Source organism: Lutjanus erythropterus, chromosome 13 (genome assembly GCF_056507025.1).
Source record: "Lutjanus erythropterus isolate fLutEry1 chromosome 13, fLutEry1.hap2, whole genome shotgun sequence".
Classification (NCBI taxonomy): Eukaryota; Metazoa; Chordata; class Actinopteri; order Lutjaniformes; family Lutjanidae; genus Lutjanus; species Lutjanus erythropterus.
Window position 1 is genome coordinate 5737530 of NC_139329.1, and position 21467 is coordinate 5758996.

The following is a 21467-nucleotide window of genomic DNA, read 5'->3' on the forward strand; positions in this document are numbered from 1 at the left end:
TTACAGCTCAACCTATAAAATCACAATTAATAAAAAAAAAAATGCTTCTGCATTGAATTGAATTTGTCTGGAACTGCTGAGGCTGCAACTTAGTTTGGTTTTGTTTTTTATAGATGAGGGTTAGGACACTTTTACACTTCTTAAAATCAATCTGCTATCCTGGCACCTCAAGACTAATTCGTAAATGCAAATGAGTCTGGGGTGTCTCGGTTCGTTTTCGATTTCCAAGGGGCATCATCGACGGATGCAGACCAAGATGCTTCTGCCGATTGGATAGACCTACAGGCTATCACAGCGACGAAACCTGGTCTACAACCAATCACAGCAACCAAAACTGTGATGCAGTCAGGGTGGGAAAATTAGCAAAACATAGAATTACAAATAAAATGACTGCCTCACAGCACTGCCATTTTTTTAAGTAGCCCAGAGGGACAAACAAAACACTGACTGTAGATGCGGCCTTTCACCTTGTTGGTTTTGCTCATTTCACATAAAAGATTGTCCGTATTGTGTCAGTTCGTTTTCTCACTGGTTTGGAGTGGGCCAGGCTCAGCTTGTGTTTGTCCACCAATTTAGCAACATCTGAATCAGAATCTGATGAGAGTTGGTGGGTTGTTTGGTCGTTGTCAGTCAAATCTGACAGAACCACACCAACACAGTCCTGACGAAGTGCAAACATTAGCTGAGTGTTTGAGTGTTAAATACAGGAGAGTTCTGCCAATTTTACACGTCAAAGTCTATTTACAGGTCTCGGGAAGTGCTGCTGCATGTGAGAAGAAAGTCGCACAAACCCTTTTGTGGTTTCAGAAGGAGCTGCAAAAAAATCTGTTAAATAACTTCAAGTGAGGCCACGTGAGTCAGTTTCGGCTGGGGCGGAAGATTACAATTTTGGAATACATTATCACATTGCTTGTGTTGACTTTGATCAATAGACAACCTTGTTTCTAAATTGAAATATTTATCCATATATTAAATATCTGCAGCTTGACATCTAAACATTAACTTTAACAGTCAAAAGTAGTCAGATGATCTGCTTCATCAGGACTGTGTGGGTGTGGATTGATCAGAATGGACAAACAGTTGTTGCAAAATGAACAAACACCCCCACAACTTCCTGATTTGGTTTAAATATTGATTATTAAACCTGGGATTGTTGAAGCATGCGGTGTCACCTTTTTACCACAAACAGGAGAGAAAAGCAAAACAGAATACAGACATCTCTCAAGTAAAATAACAGTGTTTATGTAGAAGCCCATCTCATATCATGTAAGCTGAGAAGTTAGTTTTTAACAGCCTTTAACATTAGTCAGTGTATCAATAATCAGTCACAGTCAAGTGTCAAAGAGAGTTGATTACCTGGTGTTTTCATCGTAGAACTTCACTTTCCTCATGACCGAGGTGTTGTACCAGTCACTGAAGATAATGAGCGACAGGCCGTTGTCGATGTCTCTCCTCAGCTTGGTGATCTCTTCAGGGAAATACTCCTCCTCGCTGTCCACCATTAGCAATGTGCCTGCAGAGACACAAAAGCAAACAACCCATTAGTTTGTCATCTCTTACTCAACCACCAGCAAACAGGACTCTGGGGCAAAAAAGCTTCATTAACTGCCTGGAGCTGTGGCAGTCTATTTAAAGAGGAAGTCACTTAATTATTTTGTGTTTTCAGTCTCTGTATTCTCACCATACTGGCTGGCATCAAAGCAGGTAATGGGCGCTCCGAGCACCTCCACAAAATATCCCATACTCCTCAGGTGCTGGTACATGTCTCTGAAGTTAGTGTGGATGTGGTCTCCATTCCTGGAAACATAAAACAACCAATAACATTTCATTTTTCAGTTCATTAAGGACATGCAATATGTACAGAGATTTGAATCAAGGTGAAAAACAAATCAGACATCAAGAACACATCTAAACATGCATACCAGTCTAGTGGGTCATTCTTCATGCGGAGGTTGTCTCGGGGAAAGTAGCCGGGCGGGTAACGCAGGTTGTGGTACTGGTCCCACAGCACCCTCTTACTGCGAGGGGGAGTCGGCACAATCTTCACCTTGATGGGCAGTTTGACTGTGGAGGTCAGCTCCCCGCCCACTTCAGACTGCAAGAGGTCAAAGGTCAAGAACATGAGTGGGTCATAACTGAAGAATAATAATTAATTACACAAACTAGGTACAATACAACACTGATTCCTAACCCCAATAAATGGTCTAACTAGATAAATAAAAGGATAAGAGTAATTAACAACTGAAATTGATAGGAAAAAGTAACAGAGGAATGATTAATATAACTGGTTAAAGGTGATGGATAAAGAATTTAAACAGTTAGCCAAATAAAGGATGGAATGGTTGATAGGGTTAGCTAAAAGTAATGGACAAATTATTGAAACAGTTAGCTACAATTAACAGACAAACGGGTTGACACTGTTAGTCAAAAGCAATGGACAAATGGTTGATAGGGTTAGGCAGAAGTAACTGGTGAAGGCTGATACTGTTAGCTAATAGTAAAGGACATGCAGTAGATACTGTTAGCCAAAATGTTCAGATTAATGGTTATATTGTTAGACAAAAGTAACTGACTAACAGTTGATATTTTTAGACAAAAGTAACAGACAAGTGATTAATATTGTTAGCCAAAAGAATCGTATGAATGGTTGAAATAGTTAGCTAAAAGTAAAGGACAAATGGTTGAAATTGTAGGCTTAACGGATCTGACAATATAGTATAGTATAGTAATAGTATGGCACCAATAGAAATAGTAGAAATTGTAAAAGAAATAGATAAACTATTAAAATAACTATCTAAAAACAAGAAGAAAATTCTATGAACACCCACTTGTACTATGTAGTGTCTTAACATTCACTTCAAACTCAATTTAACCGAACACATTTTAAACATGATGGGTGTCGATGAAGGGCGACTCAAGCTCGTATGATGGGGATGTGGAGGTACGTCAGTCAAAAATGTTTGAGAGCCGCTGTTGCAGAAAAAGCCAAAGCTGTTTGGAAGACAGAGCTCAGGTGTTGCTGCAGTGACTCACATCGTTCTCTGCGGGCGACGCCACTGTGACCATCACATGACCCTGAGCGATCCCTTCCCAAGATGCCGCTTTCTTGGCCACAGAGATGGACACAGCCAGATAGCCAGCCCACGGCCACAGCACGGGTGAATAGGACACTGCCACGTCGATGTGGTCGCCGTTCTGTGGGAGGTAGGGCTGCCAGATGGGCTGAGCAGGAGAGAGCAACCTTTAGACATCTTATAGGGAAACAACTCCAAGTTCATCACTAGGCAAAACTAGATTAGTCAAGGACGTAACCTGTCTTTCATTCGTCCTCTTAATGAACTTGAGGAAATAAAATTAAGTGAATTGTGTGTTCTTGTAATGTAGCATTTAAGTAAAGGAAAACAAAAAAAAAGTCTCTTGATTTATGAAGTCTTGTGTGCACCTTATCGACGATCCTGCCGGTGACACCCATGCCATTGAGAATGGTCACATTGACGATGGTGGGCATTCCTCCATAGTAGATGGGCTGAGAGCAGTAAGGCCACATGTATGGACACTCTGTCAGGTCAATGTAGCTGGGAGAAAGACTGGCAGGGGACAAAGACAAAAGGATACTGTGTAACTCTGTTTTTGTAAGACACTCTTCTGAAACAAGCTTATTGTGTGCTTTCTTTCTGAGGCAAACCACCAGAGATACAGAAACAAGAGAAAACTGTAGGGGAAATTACTTAAATAGCATCTCTAATTAACTAACTAATGAATACACAGATTTTGATAATATTCTTTATCTTAAAAATGTGTACAAGTTAAAAAAAACGCCTTTACATAAATAAATGTGAAGGAAAAGTGAAAAGTGGTGAAAATTAAGGACATAGACACACAGACTGAAAATGTGGGAACAGACTTTGTCTTTATGCACACACTGGTTTCTTAATCCATGAACTAGTGTCCAATGTACTTTATATTGTGGTATCTGTGTACATCAAGACATCTACTGTACCTGGCTTGAGGTCTGTAACTGTTGAGGATTTGGTAGGCTCTGATCAGGTCTAGTTTCCCATGGCCCTGCTCAAACATGTTGACCCCCGGCAGCCTGCGGGCTGAAGCGATCAGAGCCTGCTTCATGGAGGCCGGGTTTACCAACTCCCTGTTCAGGACAGTGCTGCAGGACAGAGGCGGACAGGTCAGATCAGTTTGGATCTGTCAGTCTGCAGATTCCACAGCTTTTAATTCACAACAGAACTGGAGGAAAGAGGAGGGATGGGCTGGGTGTTTGTGTGTGTGTGTGACTCTCCTGGGAGAAGGGTGAGGTGCCTGTTGTCAACAAGGGTAGTGGTATGATGTTTAAGCCATGAACACAAGCTCACAAATGGGCTCAGTTACAGCAATGTAACAAGAGGGCTTTTCACCATGTGAAGACGGGATATCGACAGACTGAGAGTAATACCCGACATTAATCAGCGACACCCCTCCCTCCTCTGGGACACATTTCACTGCCTGCTCATGTAGGATTACAGCACAAGAGATAATTACACCACATCAAGCTTTTAAAAAAAAACCTGATGAGTACCCACTGATGTCAAGCTTCCCTACAGGTCTGTAACAGCACCCTCAGCCACTTCAGCCACCACAGAAGAGCCTCAGAGAGCTCTGTGCTTCATCTCAAACTATTCAGCTGTTTCCAGCCACTCTGCACACCACAAGAGACGTGTTTTCATGACTAGACTGCGAGAACACAACTTTTTTGGCTACTTCACATTGTGGATATTTAATCTTCAGAAGCATAAATGTCTCCAGAGAGCTGGATCTTCTAATTATTAATCAAACTTCTCTCCAACCCGAGAACTGCAAATGTCAGTCCTGCTGGGGCGGAAGGCTAGGGCAAAGCCAAATATATTGTACTTTACCATGTCTCAGTCTAAGCACTGAAACTAAATACAGTATTTCATACAGACTGAAATGTATCTGCAGCTCTGAGCATCGCAAATTGTCAAATAACAAAAGCTGAGCTTGACTGTCTCATCAGTACTTCCTGACTGTATTCATATTTTATTTAGACAAACTGTTTAATGTGACTGAGGGTCTGAAGCCATGCTAGCAGGTCTGTGAGCCTGTTCTTTGGCACAGCAGTGCTTTTGAGTTAGATGTCAACATGCTAACATGTCAGGTATACTGTTTAACATTTTAATTGTCTCAGTTTTGAGTGTTAGTGTTCATGGTTTTGAGTCATGGATCAGATCATTTTTCAGATCAACAAAACGGAAAGAAAGTTGCATCCATCCATTGTCCGGAACTGCTTATCCTGACAGGTTGTTGGAGGGCTGGAACCTTTCCCAGCTGGACGAGAGGTGGGGTACACCCTGGACAAGTCGCCAGTTCATCGCAGGGCTGCTACATAGAGATAAACAACCACTCACACTCTCATTCACACCTACGGGCAATTTAGAGTTATCGATTAACCTATTATATTGCATGTTTTTGGACTGTGGGATGAAGCCAGAGTACCTGGAGAGAACCCACGCAGACAAAAGGAGAACCCGTAAACTCTGCACAGAAAGGTCCTGCCCCTACCACAAACTCCCCAGCCCCAAGCCAGCTGAGGGATTTAAACACAGAACCTTCTTGCCGTGAGGCGACAGTGCTAACCACTGCACCACCGTGCCGTTTCAGAACAACAAAACAGAAAAAAATAGGTGCAATTAGGGTTCAATTAAACTAAAAATGCACTTAGCTTTGCTCTCTATTTGTCTGTAGTCATCACCATAGTAAAGTAATGGTAAGTATGGTGATGACAAAGTAGCTAGTGTCAATCATACTGTCAAACCCACATGCAGATTTTTTCCTTTCACTGGGTTGCTCTGCCAGCACTTTTCTGCCAGCAAAAAAAAAGAAGCTATATGGCCTACAAAGATCAAATTTCCAGCATTTAATGACAACACGGTGCTGTTTATGATGCTGACCTGGCCAGGAGAGTAACAGCTCCAGCCACCACAGGAGAGGCCACACTGGTGCCAGACAGAGAGCGACATCCCTCCTTCATTCCTGATCCTCGAACACCAGAACCGTAGGTGACGATGTCAGGCTTCACCCTGCCATAACCGCCTGGCAGCTCCTGCACAGAGATGGGAGACAGATACAGAGCATGAGATACAGACAACAGAGCGGCTGAACATAACATTTAGACAGGATCATGCTATTGTCTTGCGCCTACCACCTACATGTTTTTACAAACACACAAAGTTGTTTTCTGGACAACAAGAACTAAAGCTGTAATTCAAGATTTAAAATAACTCTTACTCACACTTAAACGTATGTTTCAGTTCATGTCATTACGCCTACATCATACAGTCAGAGAGGCTATTTAAAGCCTCTATGATGCTCCCAAAGCTCCACTATTGTTGAAAATCTCTGTATCCTGCAGACATGAGGTGTTGACCGTACATACAGGGGTGAAAGACTGGTACGGTCCGGTTCTCTGTACCATTAAAAGATTCAGCGCCTGGTTACACAGGACTGGGAAAAAAAGACAGCAGCTGCCTGCCAAAACCCACAGAGGTCTACAAAAACCCGTCACAATCACATGTCCAACTGTTCGGTCAACAGAAACAACATTAGTTTTGCTTCTAAGTTGTTCCAGTGTGTTTGTGCCCAGCACAGACTTGTGGGTTTTCAACCCGTGCTCGGGGGGAACCACACTGCCTTCCCAAAACTGTCAACTTCAACTGCAGCTGCCTACCTGATAGAGACTGAGGGCATTTCTTGCGAAAATCTCTCAAGCAAAATGACAAACAAAATACATCATGCTGTTCAATTTCATTCCAGCAGGGACAGCAGGTCATATATACGGGACTTCCAGGGGTTACTCAGCACCTTTGGCATAATACCAGTGTGTGTGTGCAGCTTTACTTTCTGAACACACACAGAAAGTGCCTGGAAGGGTGTGTTTGTTTTTTTCTAGACCAAACCAACACCAAAGTGTTTTGGTTTGATGGTGAAATGTTCATGATTAATTATTCATTGACTAATCTGTTGAGAATTTAACTGATTAAAAATTCATTAACTGATCATGTACATTTTGTTTATCATTGTTCTGGAGCTCACAGGTTTTCTCACTATTTAGTTTGGTCTGACTTTGCTAGTCTGTCATTATTTTGTATGTATTATTGTTTTATTATTCTGTTTGTTTAAATTATTTGTGCTTCACAAATTGATGTTTCACAAACCTATTGTCTGTCAAGAACTGTTCAAATAAAACTTGAAAAGATGCACATTTTGAATCTTATTATTAATGGTTAAATCAATTGTTAACATTTTCAACTATTGGTTATGGAATTGGCACAAAATTTGCAGCCTTATCATCTCTTCTTTCATTTGTGTGCCAAAAGTTCTGAAAATTCAAAGACAGAGACTTGTAAGCAGCAAAACTTGTTGTCAGTGAACTTGGTTGTAATTTTCTTCAAATTTCAAAAAAGATGTTTTGATTTTGAAAGTATTGTCAATATCCACAAATTATTCTGTGGAAGTTCAAAGCATCACACATGAGGTTCTTTCTTCACCATACAGACGCTCAGGGACGCATGAAGCTGAGGACGGGAGGAGAGCAACATGAGGTGATAAAGGTTGTAGTAGTGTGAGTAGTCTTGTGATGGTAGCTGATAGGTAGATGGACACCAGCACACAGCGCCAAGAAACAGAAAGGCAGAGACAAGTTGAAGGGAGCAGAAAGTTAAAATGACAAGAAAATAGGTAGGAATGGGAACAAGGAAAGCTGAGAAAACTGCTCTTAAACAGGCTGCATTATGGCATGTTTCTGATGTATTCAGGTTGGAGAGCTGAGTGGTGCAGTGAGAGCTGTCTGTTGCTTCTGGGCTCTTCATGGCTGGTTGACAGTATTTGAGGGGGCAGAGAGACTGACTGGATCAGACAGTGAAGCCTTAATCAGATGTCTGCTTTGGGCTATGACTGATAAAAGTGGTGTGTGTGTGTGTGTGTGTGTGTGTGTGTGTGTGTGTGTGTGTGTGTGTGTGTGTGTGTGTGTGTGTGTGTGTGTGTGAATGGCTGATGGGATGTGGATGAGGGATCAGGAGCTTACATCATGGTTGACCAGCTTCTAAAGCACAGAGTACGTGTCTGCTCTAAAACTGATAAACAGTACAGTGTATGTGTATGTCTGTGTGTGTCTGCGTGGGACTGAGTGTGTGCTTCAGAGTGTGTGTTCCTGGACTCACTCACCCAGGTGGTCATGCCTCTGGAGGAAAACCTGGCGATGTTGTCCTCAAAGTCAATCCCTCCGACCCCGATCACGTCCATCTGGTCAGCTGGGTTGTTCAGGGTGCTGACAGAGAGAAACTTTGCTTCATTTGCACGACTTAAAGGAGCAGTTCACACTTCCACCTCAGCAGTACAACATGAGGGTGCAACAGGAATGTGAGCCTCTCTTCCCTGTTTTGTCCTTTAAATGATCTTGTAAAGAGAACTTCCTTCTCCTTCAGCACATGTTCAGCAGGGTCATTAAGCCCAGTTGGCCAGGAGGTCATTTGGACATTAACATGGTCAAAACGGTGGAGGGATGTTTGTGCAATTAAACAACAGAGAATTTCTTTTACAATGAGAACATGCAAGAACTAGGAGAAAATCCATTTGAACTAACAGTGAAGTGATTTGGCTACCAAATACACTGATACTGCAGCAACACTCAAAGTGAGACTGAATTAACTAAAATACTAAGCTACTGTAAAAGTAGTACAAGTAGAGAGGAGTCATAAAGTCAACAATCCGACTCAGTATTTGGTTTATACAGAACTATTTATGTAAAGTTTGCTGACATTAGCTAGAATATGCTACTGGTCACACCAGACCAAGTCAGAATGCAGCAGCAAAGCTACTGAGTGAACTAAACTGACCTACATCTTGTCCAGAGCTAATCTCGCAGACCACTGGACCGATCATCCTGTTTTCTTTTTTGTGCACATTCATGACTGTATGCTGAAGGGCCTCTATAGTACAGAATTCTGGAAAAACCTTTTTTTAATGCCTCCATGCCCACGACAGCTGTGACCACAGCTTAAAAACAAGCTTAATAGCAAATGGCTGAATTAAACTACAGAAATTGCTGGGGACATTAAACATCATCATGTTGAACACTAGTCAGTTAATGGTGGTGATGTGAGGGCATGTGACCATGGTGTAGTTTTAGAGATTGCATTTGTGATTTAAAAATCAAATGATTGTTCATTTGTTTATTATCTTGCTTAAGTACTATAAACTTTTGTTCCCTACAGAGCTTATTTTCTGCTCTAATCCACTGTCTTTTAGTCAACTTCCAGGTTGGCCCTACAAATAAACATCATCCCTACACGCCACTATATAAATGTTCACTCAGAAGTCCTTCTTCAGAGGTATGGATGCCTTTGTTTGGAAGTGAAAGTGATTAACATACCCATACAGAGGTCCATCGTTGCCAATAGCGGAGACCATAATCACTCTGTTGGCAGTGAGCTCCCACACCTGCCAATCAAACAAGAAAACTCACTGAGTTGGTCTGAGGGAAAAATGACATTTTCTTAATGAATAGATTCAATAACTACTTATGATTTTCTTTAGTGGGGCTTCAGTAAGGTCATATAGAGAACAGAATACAGGAGAACTGACTCAGGTGGATTTCAGTCCTTTCCAAGAAGGTTTCCAGAGACATGGCTCTTACTGTCACAACTCTGTCTGCTTCTTTCAGTCTGAACTTACATCTTAATATGCTCAACCATACTTCTGATGTTCAGCACGTGATTTCCAAAAGGCACCTGTTAACTAGTTATTCCTACACTCAGTGTTAAATGTAGCAGATGATATGCAGTTATGCTGCTCATCTGTGAGCAGTGAAATGGGGTCAAACGTTGCCATGCACCTAGTTTGACCCGTTTTTGCTGACAGCTTACCTACTTACTTTCCGGCTCATTAACACATCATGAAATGGGTGCAACTCAGATAGGGGAAGGGAGGTTTTGGAACTATTTTTAAGTCAAGACGAACATCCAAAATTCCTCTACCACTCCTAATCGACATTGTTAAATATGCTAATGCTACCATGTGACTGAAGCATTCCTGTTCTGACAATATTTCCTGTCCCCGTTTCTGGATTAGAACTAATGTCTTCTACCTTATCAACAAAAGGGTGGTCCATGAAGTCAGGCCCCCCAATGCTGAGGTTGAGAACATCAATCTTCTTCAGGATGGCGTAGTTGAAAGCATCCAGGAACCACGAGGTGTATGATACCTGGGAGGCGAGGAGAAACAAATGTTACTTACAGCAAAGCATCCAAGACACAATTGACTCTCTTTTAAGACCTGTGGGGAAGGCTGACTGCAGCATCAGTGTTGGCACAGCTTTGGCATACAACAAAGAAATTGGAACACTTGAATAGCAAAGTGAAACCTGAAATTAACGAGTAATATATACCACCGCCTGAACAACATTATTTAAAAGGAACAGTTTGACATTTTAGGAAATACAATTATGCTTTTGCTTATGCATTTTCTAGCCAAGAGTTAGATGAGAAGATTGAACCTGCTCTCATGTTGGTCCTTTCAACATTAAGCCACAGTGCAAGACTAGTTAGCTTAGCTTAGGATAAGCTAATGAGAGGTATAAACAAGAGGAAACAGGTAAAAGGTACACAGCAGGGCTAAAACTAATGATTATTTTCATTGCCATTTGATCCGTCAATTATTTGATTGATTAATTGATTAATTGTTTGGTCTGTTAAATGCCAGACAATGGTTGATCAGTGTTTCCCAAAGACCAAGAAGACATCCTCAAATGGGTTGTTTTGTCCACGAAACAGAGCAAACCCAGTTTGCTTTCATAGAGGAGTAAAGAAACCAGAAAATATTCACATTTAAGAAGCTGGAATCTTCTTAAATGAATTTTGACATTTTTCTTTAAAAAGTTACTCCAACTGAATTACATTTTCAAAATAGCTGGCTACCTATCACTGCCTCTAAAGGTCTCTAACTAACATGTTATACATTGTGTTTTTTCAATCCATACAAAAACTAAAGTAAAAAAAAGACAATTTGTGGTTTTATGGAGGTTATGTGCACATATGTATTAGTCAAAAATAATGCACTATTCCTTTAAATCAACCAAATCCAAATGATCATCTTCTCTAGTAAAAACATTTTTTGATTTATGCTTTGTCATTTCATCAATATATTTTTTACAGCCTGTGGTTGTTTTCCTCCTGAATACTACTTCAGTTGTAGAGTGGCACATTAAGAGCAGGTATGTACCTGGTTGTTGGTGAACACTCTGAAGATGTGCAGCTCTGAGTCGGGGGCAAAGCCCTGACACTCCCTCATACTGGCTATCACTCCTGCTACAAATGTGCCGTGGCCAAGACCTGGAAAACAGGACAGGAAACTGATCATCATCCATCCATCTTTATCTCACACACACACACTTTTTCAGTCTCGTTCCAGCACTCCCATTGTGACTTCAGCCTACTTTTGGGCTTCCAGACACAGTACATACATCACATCCTGACAATGTAATAAGGATGTAATGAAGCAGAAATTTAGTAGTTGATACCAATACTAATGAATTTCCGCTATTCCCAATACCCGATCCAATACCATGGTATAAAAAAACAACACATATAAAATTCTTCTAAAACTCCTCTAGGACAAAAGATGATCTTTCTGCAGTGTTTCAAATGAAGCCAATGTGCCACTGACAAAGAGGTCACCAAAGAAAAGCAAACCATTCCTATGCCATATTTGGAGAGCAGCATCAATTTGGGATGGAGGGAACAAGTGAGTGTGAGTGACTTCTGACAGGAGCAGTGTGTGTGCCTCGTTGAAGTGTAAATACTTCCTCAACTGGAAATATATTTTAAGGGAATTTTTAACAACTGGGCTCAGGTTTTGGAGACTTAAACTAATAGGTAAGGGCCAACTTAAAAGAGAAATAGGTTAAGGTATCGAATTAGATACAAGTTACAAGTGTCTGCTTTCATGCATTGAAATCCAGTAATTTGAATCAGAAATGTTAGTCCAGTAGTAAAATAAAAAGATTAGGCAAACCCAGCCCTTCTATGCATTTGCCATCTCTTAGTAGACAGGGTGGAGTTGACTCCAATCCTGCAGGAATTCCATGGGAACTACTGGAAAAACTGTTGGCTGGCTGGCTATGTTTTCCTACTGGCTGGCTGCTCCATATCCTTGTGGAAAGTCCTGATACTCGTCTTGATCACTGTCATCATCATCAAACCTACATCACTTCCTCCTCACCATCATCCAGTGTCTTTTCATTAGTCCAGTTGGTCCTCTCCTTTACGTTCTTAAAGTGTGGGTGCTTCTCACTCAGGCCTGTATCAAACACTGCCACCTTCACACCAGAACCTGGACACACAAAAGAGAGACATTGGATCAGTTGCTTTTGAAGTTAATGGGGTGTCACCAATAACAACAGGTTTTCAGAGGCATGTGCTATTTTTAAGACCAAAACAAACATTCCCTCTTAGTTTGTGACAAGTGTTCTCTCTGTAAAAGTGATCCTAAACCTTTACTTGATCATATAAACGTTTAACTATTTAACTTCACATGTTTGGTTCAGCCTCTACCCTGGCCCTCCATCAGAGAAGTCAAAGGTCAAAGGTCTTACCGGTGTGTCCCATCTGCCAGAGAACATCTGCCTGCAGGATCTGGGCAACGTGGCGGGGGATGGCCCGCAGCAGGCGCCGGCTGGAGTGGCGTCCGGTGGCGTGCCAGAAACCCGAGCCCAGCGACAAGCTGGTTCGTCGGAAAGGGCGCGATGACTGCCACGACTGCCATTTTTGCGTCCCGTGGGTGGCATTGCAGGGCGCAGCAGGCTCAGATGCTGCGGAGACAAAACACAACCAAACGTGTCACAGCACAGGTAAAAATCACACAGATATAAAAAATCATCTCTATACTGTATTCAAGTGGCTACAAGTTTAAATTTTAGACTTCAGACCATCATTCAGGCTACACTGTTGCTAAATGAAGAGCTCTGCCTCCATGAATGACTGCAGCTAACAATTACATGCCCTGTTAGTGCTGTCTGCCACCTCAGCCCCTCCTGCAGACAACACAATCTCCCTGTTAACCTAATCACACTCATCATGTTCTGATCCTTCATTTCAACTCATTTCTCCCTCCTACTTTCCTTCCTCCTTCCATCCTCTGGCTGTGATGTGACACTGATCACACCGGCCTCATCTGAGCCAATCTTATCACAATTTGAATCACTTGGACGGAACAAATTATCACGAGGTCATTATCAAACAGGAGCAGAGCTCTGCTGGGCTTTTTATGTCTTTAAAGGAGGAGTGAAGAGCAGGGGTGAGGTCTTCTCTCTTATCTTTCCTACTAATTAATTACCTCACTCCTTCATGGACTCACAAATTGACTCATGCAACACACATCTGCTGAACGTGGACTTGCCTGTCTCACATATTCTTCTCTACACATCTTAAGACACAACAGCCACTTTCCAACCACTGAGGGCTTCAATTTGCTTCAATTTGAATTCAGCACACGTAATGTAAATCATTTCTAAAATGCACTCTTGCTCTCTCATGCATTCAGAATAAATTCACACACTTACAGCTAATAAACAAACCATTTGGTTACTTAGTGAGCTAAACATGGCAAGATTTGCTCTGCAGTATTTCCATTAGCTTCTCCAGAGAGCACTGGTTTTAGGTCATTTTACGCATAGCTCATGGCTGTGCAATGTGGCTAATCAGTCATACTGTCACCGAGCAACCCTACCCATCTGTTTTTGCGTCAGAATGAAGTCCATAGTAGGGTAGCAGTGGTATAGAGACAGAACGCATTTAAGCCCCACCCATACCAGAGGGGAAACACAATCCATAGCTCTCCATTGACATGTATTGCGAGACAGCACCTCTTCTCACTTTCTGCCTGCTAGAAAAATATCTTAAAGTTGCTGTGAGCTGGGATGCACCACCAATAAGTCAAAGTACCCATCAGTTGCTGAACTAATAAAAAGAGTCTTTAAGAAGACAAATTTCCCCTCTGGCCAATCAGTGGGATCATTTCTCACAGAAAAGCAAAGTGTGGAGAAGGGACACTGAGATTTATTGGAAATATTTGGTTTGTCAGTTTAACTTTTCCTCTCTGGTAGACATAGGGTGCTAAAATAATGCATTAATGTACTTAGTGAGCTACAGTCACTTTGTGAACATTTAAGCACTTGGTTTCATATGGTGGCGTCATACTTTGAAAGCCAAGGTGGCTGTGGTTTTCAGAGTATGACATGTCGGGGCTCTATTTCTATACCAGTTTCATAGTGAACCATGCTATGAAAATTGACAGTTGACATAATAAGTGTACATTTTCTTATCTATGGTATCAGTTGCTAGCTTTTGTTCAACCCAAAAAAATCTGCTGCATGTGCATATAAAAGAACAGCACAGGATGTGTAATTCCAGTTGTTTTAATCATCACAGTGTGGGAATTTTTATTGGAAGAAAATTTGTAAAGCCAAACTGTGTGAGTGTGTTTTGTGTCACCCTCTTGAACATTCTGTTCAATACACATGATGTACCAATCTGGAGCATGAAAACATGAACTTGAACTAAGGTGACAGAAAATCTATGACAGATGTGAAAAAGCTGAAGTGATGTGACAAAGTGCCACGTGAGGAGCTTAAAGTCTGAATAAAAGTTCTACATGAGTGTCTGAGTGAGTGTGGAGAGGCAGAAGAGGACTTGAAGGTTTTGAAGGTTCCTCCCATTTAGTCTCATAGTAAGTGAAGTTAAAAGTTGAATATTTTTTATTATGCAGAAGTTGAACACAAAAATGCTGAAAATTCTAGATTGATGAACTGCATTTTCCTACTCTGCACCATGGGCTTGGAATAATCTGCAGAAAGATCTTAAGATTAGAAACACTCGTATTCATTGATTAATTTAAGGGCGTCATAAACAACGTGGTGATGGAGATGTACTTGTTTTTCCTGAGAGGCCCACTATGTTTTAATAGTTGTTCTTATTGTTTTATTGTGGATTTTTTGTTTACTATGTTGTATTTGTAAAATTTTTAGATGCTGTGGCTGGGTGCTACCTTGGCCAGGTCTCTATTGTAAAGGAGATTCTGAATCTCAATGGAACTTCCTGGTTAAATGATGGTAAAATAAAAAATAAATAAAAATTTACAGATCCAGTGTGTAAGATTTATAGAGGTGAGATTTACACCGTGTTTCTACAGTAGCCACAGTTTTCCCTGCCTATCTAACTCAACGGTTTTTTAAACGGCAAAACTAGTGTCTTTTATCAGTGAATGCTTTGGTGATCTTACGCCAAGTGCATGCTTGTTAAGCGCAGCACTCCAGGGTGGAGGCAACAGGGGAATCTTGTGTTCAAAATGTCTGCGAGATCAAGGTAATCATGATATAAACAAATGTGTGTTTGCAATGAAAGTAAGGTTGGCTTAAGTTACAGAAGTAAATAGAACTGGATATCAAACCTCAGTAGCCACTTTCTGAGTGCCGGTACTTAACAGATCATCAGCTGTTAAAATAGTTAAAATTGCTGTGCTTGTATCCTGCTCCAGGTACTCTGTGCTCTTTTGTCCTTTTCCTCCTCAGGTTCTTTGTCAGCCATCCACTTGCTCTGTAAAAACTGAAACTGTGATTTTTTTCTTCACTGGAGTGCAGGGCACTAAAGGTTTGTACTCTGTACAGCTGCCTCATGACATACACGTTCCTCCGGCTTTGCCACCTGTGTCTCAAAAGCCCTTTTTACACTGGACAAAAAAACCAATGGCTTTCTCCTTCAATGGGAAAGGGCACAATCGGAGTTCAGTCCCGGGTCAAATGACTCTGCAGTACACACAGATATTAATTGGCTCCACCTCTGATCACCAGAGATGTAAACACATCCCCTGGGTGGACTTGATATTTTCACCCCTATTCGGCAGAGGTTGAGAACGCTTGTCTCCTCTTTTGCTCCTTTTTCACACACTTGCACTGCAGTTTGACTCGGTGCTGCAGCCCAGCACAGAGATGTGTGCAGCTGCTTGAAGGTGTGGGTTTACTGAGGAACATGTACAATGTGTAAACATTTTACTTCCTATAAATTCTTTACAATTAAGGTCCCTTGTTATTTTGTTATCTGAAAGCATTTATTGCTGCACAGTCAGGAAGAGTTGAGTTTTAATCAGCAGCAACTTAACACGACCCTTCTACAGCTGAAAGTGAACATGAGACAGTGAAGGCACACATCTGAAAGCACAAACAGCAACACAGGAGAGAAACTAAATCTCAAACCACAGAGATTCATTCATTAATTCACAGAGACTCTTAAAACCTCTTTCTCTCTGCTGTCCTGCATGCACAAGCGTGGCTAACAGGCTAACAGGTCTACTGGCAATAGGAAAAGGGTGTATTAGCTACAATTTTGGTGTAAAAACTGTAAAAAAAAAAAAACATCTGGGGGAAAACCCTGGTAGCACAGACTGGACAAACCAAAACACTGGCTCTGGATAGGACTTTTCATACTTTGTGCGTGTTTTGCAGCCACTGTAGGTTCTCCTACATGCTTGGAGGAGGATACTCAAACAGGGAGTTTGCAATCTTCAAGCTTACATCTAGATGCTGCTAAATCCTACACACTGGACCTTTAATGGGGAAAGATACTGACCAAGAACTTCTTCAGCACATAAAAGGTTTCATGCTCTACATATGGCCTCCATACTGGTACTACATGTACATGTGCAGTCTGGGGGCACACTGAAGTCTTTCATCCAGTGCCAGGCGTGCCCCCCCCCCCTTCTCCAGGCAAGCCCCACCACACTGACTCACCTACTCCGTCCCAGGGTGAGCAAACACAGACGTTCTCTGTCCTTCCTCCCATCCCCCAACACCACACACACACTTAAACACACACCAGCATCAACACCCCAGAGTTGGCGTGCACTTCCCATTGAAGATATACAATCCTTTCTTACACCACAAACACAGCGGAGAGAGAAATGCATCCTCTGGTTGAACAAACAAAGAGACATTCTGTAAGCTGCAGCACACAAACAGCTTTCTGTATCTTTGCAGAGTTTTAGATTACTTGAGTGGACGTGCCAACCTCGGAGACACTGTGATCCTTTTTCCTACACTACCACCACATTATCAGACTTACATGGAACGTATTTGAGCATGCGGAACACTTTGCGTTGCGGCGTCACCCTCTTGATGTAAGGATGGTCCTCTAAGGTCAGCAGGCTGCTGGGTGAGGCTTGACGGATGTGGACCAGCTCGAAGTCGCTGGGGAAGTCGGCCGCTGGGTTTTCTCTGGGAACGATGTGCCACTCCAGCGCCCCGTCCCCGGCGTTCCGCAGGGCGCTGCTGATGTACAGCCTGCGAGCTTTGGCTGAGAAATACCCTGTAAATCCTATGATGTACTCTGCAGAGACAGAGAGGAGAATGTTTTAAAGAGCAGGCAGGACAGGAGATGAGCTAATAAACAATGTGTATTCTGGTGAGCAACATTTTACTGGGTCCAATTAAAGCAGGTTCAAGCTCTTTGTTAGGCCACATCGAACATGCTGACTGCTGATGAGTGCTTGAGCAACACACATGGAAAATATACATGTTAAAAAAATCTATTGTATTGCAATTTTTTATGATTGCTTAAGTATGATTTTGAAAACAGGGCTCATTTTGTCAAAACAGTACACACAATTCACACAGCCACACACACAAATAGCAGATAGGGCTGAACAACTTTGAAAAAATATCTGATTGCTTTTGATTGATATCGCAATCACAATGACCTGATATGATATTATAGTTATTTATAATTTTTACATCATGATTGAAAAACATGTTAAGATGACTATGGTGTATTTTTTTTGCAGGAATCTGCACCAAATCAAGATGTTTTTTAAGTCTGTAGAATCTGATTTGTAGGATAGAACATCTCTGCCTCACAACTATTATGAATTTTAAAGTTTTTTGACAACCATTTTGCCTTTAACAAATATTGCACTTCCTGGGATTGAAAAATTGCAGAAAGCCATATTGCAATTTCGATCAAATTTGAATTGACTGTGCAGTCCTTGTAGCAGAACACCTCAGACCTTTTGCAAAATGAAACACCTCATTCAAAACCATAAAAATTCACTTTTGTAACCATAAGGCACACACAAGGTTCACAAGATGTGATTCAGTTTGAACAAGTTACACATGATTGAGCTCAATCTAAAACACTTTCAATGTTTCTACTTTTCTTATTTTCTGGGTTTGATTTTTTTTTCAGACATATTGTTAGAAAAGTACATGAATTTATTGACCAAACAGGACTCACAATGGTCAAAATAATTATTTCTCTCCTTAATATAAAATCAGTCATACATTTCCAAATGCTGCATATTGCACTGAAAATCAGAACATGTTCTAAATAGAAGCAAAAACATTTCTGGAGCCAAAAAGAAAGCATGAATAACAAAAATCCTAAGCATCATCTCTTCGCCTCTTCGCTTTTCATCTATATCACAGGATATTTAGACCAATCAAAATACACGTTAAATGTCACAGAACAGCGTACACGGCGATGCTCCAAACAAGCCCAGATCAAAATAGTGATGTAGGGCATATAGTAGGTTACAATTTTCTGCTTTTAGTGAAAAGTTGCTTTTCACCTGTGCTCTTATTTAACTGTCTGAACTTTTTATCGTGTTTAATCCTGATTAGTGAACTTACAATCGAGCACCTGAGCATCTGTACACCCTACGGCCAAGTTTGTCTGATTATATACTTGGTTATATATTGATATTTTGAAAGGCAGTGCTTTGAAAGACTGAACAAGTGAAATCAAGATTTCTGTGTCTAATGTAAAAAAAGTGCATGTACCATTTTGCAAAAATGTGTGAGGATGACAAATGTTTCATGAGTGTCATTAACTGTTATTTTTCATTTTAGTGCAAAAGCAATGGCATTGTCCTCTCAATGGTTAAAAAATGAAAATATTAAATGAGCCACCAACTCTACTTGGACGGCCATTAATTTACCTGGGTGGCTCACCCAGGTTGAGTCTATGTGTGGGAAACACTGCTGTTGTCTATTTTGGTATCACGTGTTTTATATTAGCTTTTAAGTTTCTAATAGCTTTTTTTTTGTGTCCGGACACAAACTGATACCTTGAAGCCTGGCAAGATGGATTCTCGTGTGATCTCGCGAACCCAGCTGTCTTGCAAGGTAAGTAGTCTGCCTGATCCAAAGAAGTAGAATAATGGAATGACTGTGTGGGTGACTGTGATTGTGGTACCAGGAAATAGTGGCAGAGTGAGACTTCTTATTCAAAGAGCAGCTAGGTCAGGGCTGTCAGCAGCTTTTGTACATATTATCCAGCCCTAATTCTAAACAGGAAAAACGAGTCCTTATTTATAAAATCTGTACAAAAATATGAGGACAGAGCCTGAATAGCAAGTTGTACAAACTAGTTGGATGAGATGTCTTAGCTCAGCACAACAACTACACTGTTATGATTTGATGCAGAGGTATTGACCTGCAACAGAATCAGTCTGATTCACTTATGATGTTGCATTTTATCTCGATCTCTCGCTTGTAATGTTGTGGCATTTCTTGTTTAAACTACAACTACAGTAAGAACAAATAAAAGCATTTCTTCATGAATGAATTTCAGTCAAATGTATCAAAAAAAGATGAATACTACCCATCTGAAGTTCCACCTTTCATTAGCTTCTGAGAAATTTTCCTTGCTTGATGTTGAATGAACAAAATCTGAGGCACCTGCTTGTGTCTACATAAGGTTTTTCAAAATTTCATCCTCCTCCGGTGCAATGATCTACTATAAGCAGCTCCACTGGATGAAACATCTGGTCCATTAAGAAGAGCTGCAACAATTAGTTGATTAATTGACTGAAAGAAAATTAGCTACCAGCTATTTTAATAATCAATCATTAAAATCATTTTTCAAGCAAACATGTCAAAATTTGGTTCTAGCTTCCTAAATTTAACAATCTGCTGCTTTTCTTTGTCATTTATAACAGTAAACAAAGAGTGTAATGAAGAGTCTTAAGGATTTGGACTGTCGGTTGGACAAAAGAGGCATTTTGATGATGTCACTTTGGGCTCTGGGGAATTGCAATTTGCTTTTTGTCAAGTTTTTGACATTGTATAAAATAAATAATCAATCAATTCTTTGTGAAAATAATCAGCTGATTAATCAGTATTGAAAATAGTTGCCAGCTGCAGCCCTAAACTTCAAAATTCAGGACATTACTACACTTCCATGACTTCCGTGCAGAATTTAGCAAAATCTCCTACCATTTCCATAAGTTTAAAATAATTAAGAAATTCCTTTAACAATTTCTTCTTACCATGTTCAACCACGTTGGAGGAGAACTCGAGTTTAAGGGTTAACTGGGAGCAGTTGGAGCCAGATGATGAGGAGAGGGTTTCTGGGTTGGGGGCGTGGTCTGAGGCAGACTTGGCTCCTCCCACTGGCTCCATCCCCACCAAAGGCAGGAAGCCCACCAGCAGCCCCAGAAGCATAGATGCCCACACAGGAAGCAGGAGCATTGTGAGTTGCTTTTTTGAGTCAGTCTGACCAGGCCGTTCAAAACTCGGGCAGCAGCTGTGCTGTTTCTGGTGAAAAATGAGCAGCTGAAACCTGGTTCAGGGTCAGGGGTTGGGACAGAGCATTTCAGGTCCAAAGCTCAAAAAATGAGTCCATACTGCAAACGGCCTGAGCAGCTAGATTAATTTCTTTCTGCGTTTTCTCTCCATGGTGGTAGTCCAGGGTGGAGGTCAGTGCGACTGCCAGAGTAGGAAGATAGTCGCCATGTTAAGAATTGGAGGAGGCAGCCAGTAAGAGAAGTGGATGGACGGGAGGAGGGTGGGAGCAGTGACGGAGGATGATGCTGGTGTCAATTTCCACTGCAGTCCTTCCTGTTTTTATCTGGAGGGAAAACAGAAAAACAACCAGTATTGTCAAACTTTCTATCACACCCACAGACGTTTATTTCCTTCACTTCAGATTAATGCTGAATTGATTTTGCAACCCTGCAAACGCAAAACTCTGAGCATAAGGAATTAAATCTCCATTAATTTCTTTGCTGTGGCAGTAAAATAAAATCTACATCTAATGGCTGAAATCCATGATTCATGTTTAAGCGTGACAGTACTGTTGTTTTGTCGCCTCAATCAATACTTAAGAATAATGAAAATATAATAACCATGAATAATACATACAGTCTATTTTCTTACATAAACAACTTACAACACATACACAAACAGTATTTTTAGCAATGAAGCTGAAAGAGTTGTGTTTGTGGGGGGGTATTTTATAGTTAAAAACATACTTTTATCAATAAAGACAATAATCACAGTATATAAAAACACAATGTAAATTTCTGTAAAAATTTAGTAAAATTAACTTGAAATTAAATCATTCTAACTGATGAAC

The 21467-nt window shown here is 41.0% G+C and overlaps 1 protein-coding gene across 1 annotated transcript in view; it reads right to left on the minus strand.

The window, feature by feature from the left end:
- mbtps1 (membrane-bound transcription factor peptidase, site 1) overlaps nucleotides 1–20983 on the minus strand; it is a 28783-nt gene extending 7800 nt beyond the window's left edge. Inside the window, exons 1-15 of the mRNA XM_084733547.1 lie at nucleotides 20380–20983; nucleotides 17178–17441; nucleotides 12659–12874; nucleotides 12286–12396; nucleotides 11287–11396; nucleotides 10154–10270; nucleotides 9440–9507; nucleotides 8233–8335; nucleotides 5961–6112; nucleotides 4001–4162; nucleotides 3443–3587; nucleotides 3034–3222; nucleotides 1923–2095; nucleotides 1682–1797; nucleotides 1357–1513 (exon numbers count right to left, since the gene is read on the minus strand). Of these exons, the coding sequence (XP_084589673.1) occupies nucleotides 1357–1513; nucleotides 1682–1797; nucleotides 1923–2095; nucleotides 3034–3222; nucleotides 3443–3587; nucleotides 4001–4162; nucleotides 5961–6112; nucleotides 8233–8335; nucleotides 9440–9507; nucleotides 10154–10270; nucleotides 11287–11396; nucleotides 12286–12396; nucleotides 12659–12874; nucleotides 17178–17441; nucleotides 20380–20581 (2285 nt within the window). The 5' untranslated portion in view covers nucleotides 20582–20983. The remainder of the gene's footprint in view (nucleotides 1–1356; nucleotides 1514–1681; nucleotides 1798–1922; nucleotides 2096–3033; nucleotides 3223–3442; nucleotides 3588–4000; nucleotides 4163–5960; nucleotides 6113–8232; nucleotides 8336–9439; nucleotides 9508–10153; nucleotides 10271–11286; nucleotides 11397–12285; nucleotides 12397–12658; nucleotides 12875–17177; nucleotides 17442–20379) is intronic.
- Between the last annotated feature and the right edge of the window lie 484 nt (nucleotides 20984–21467).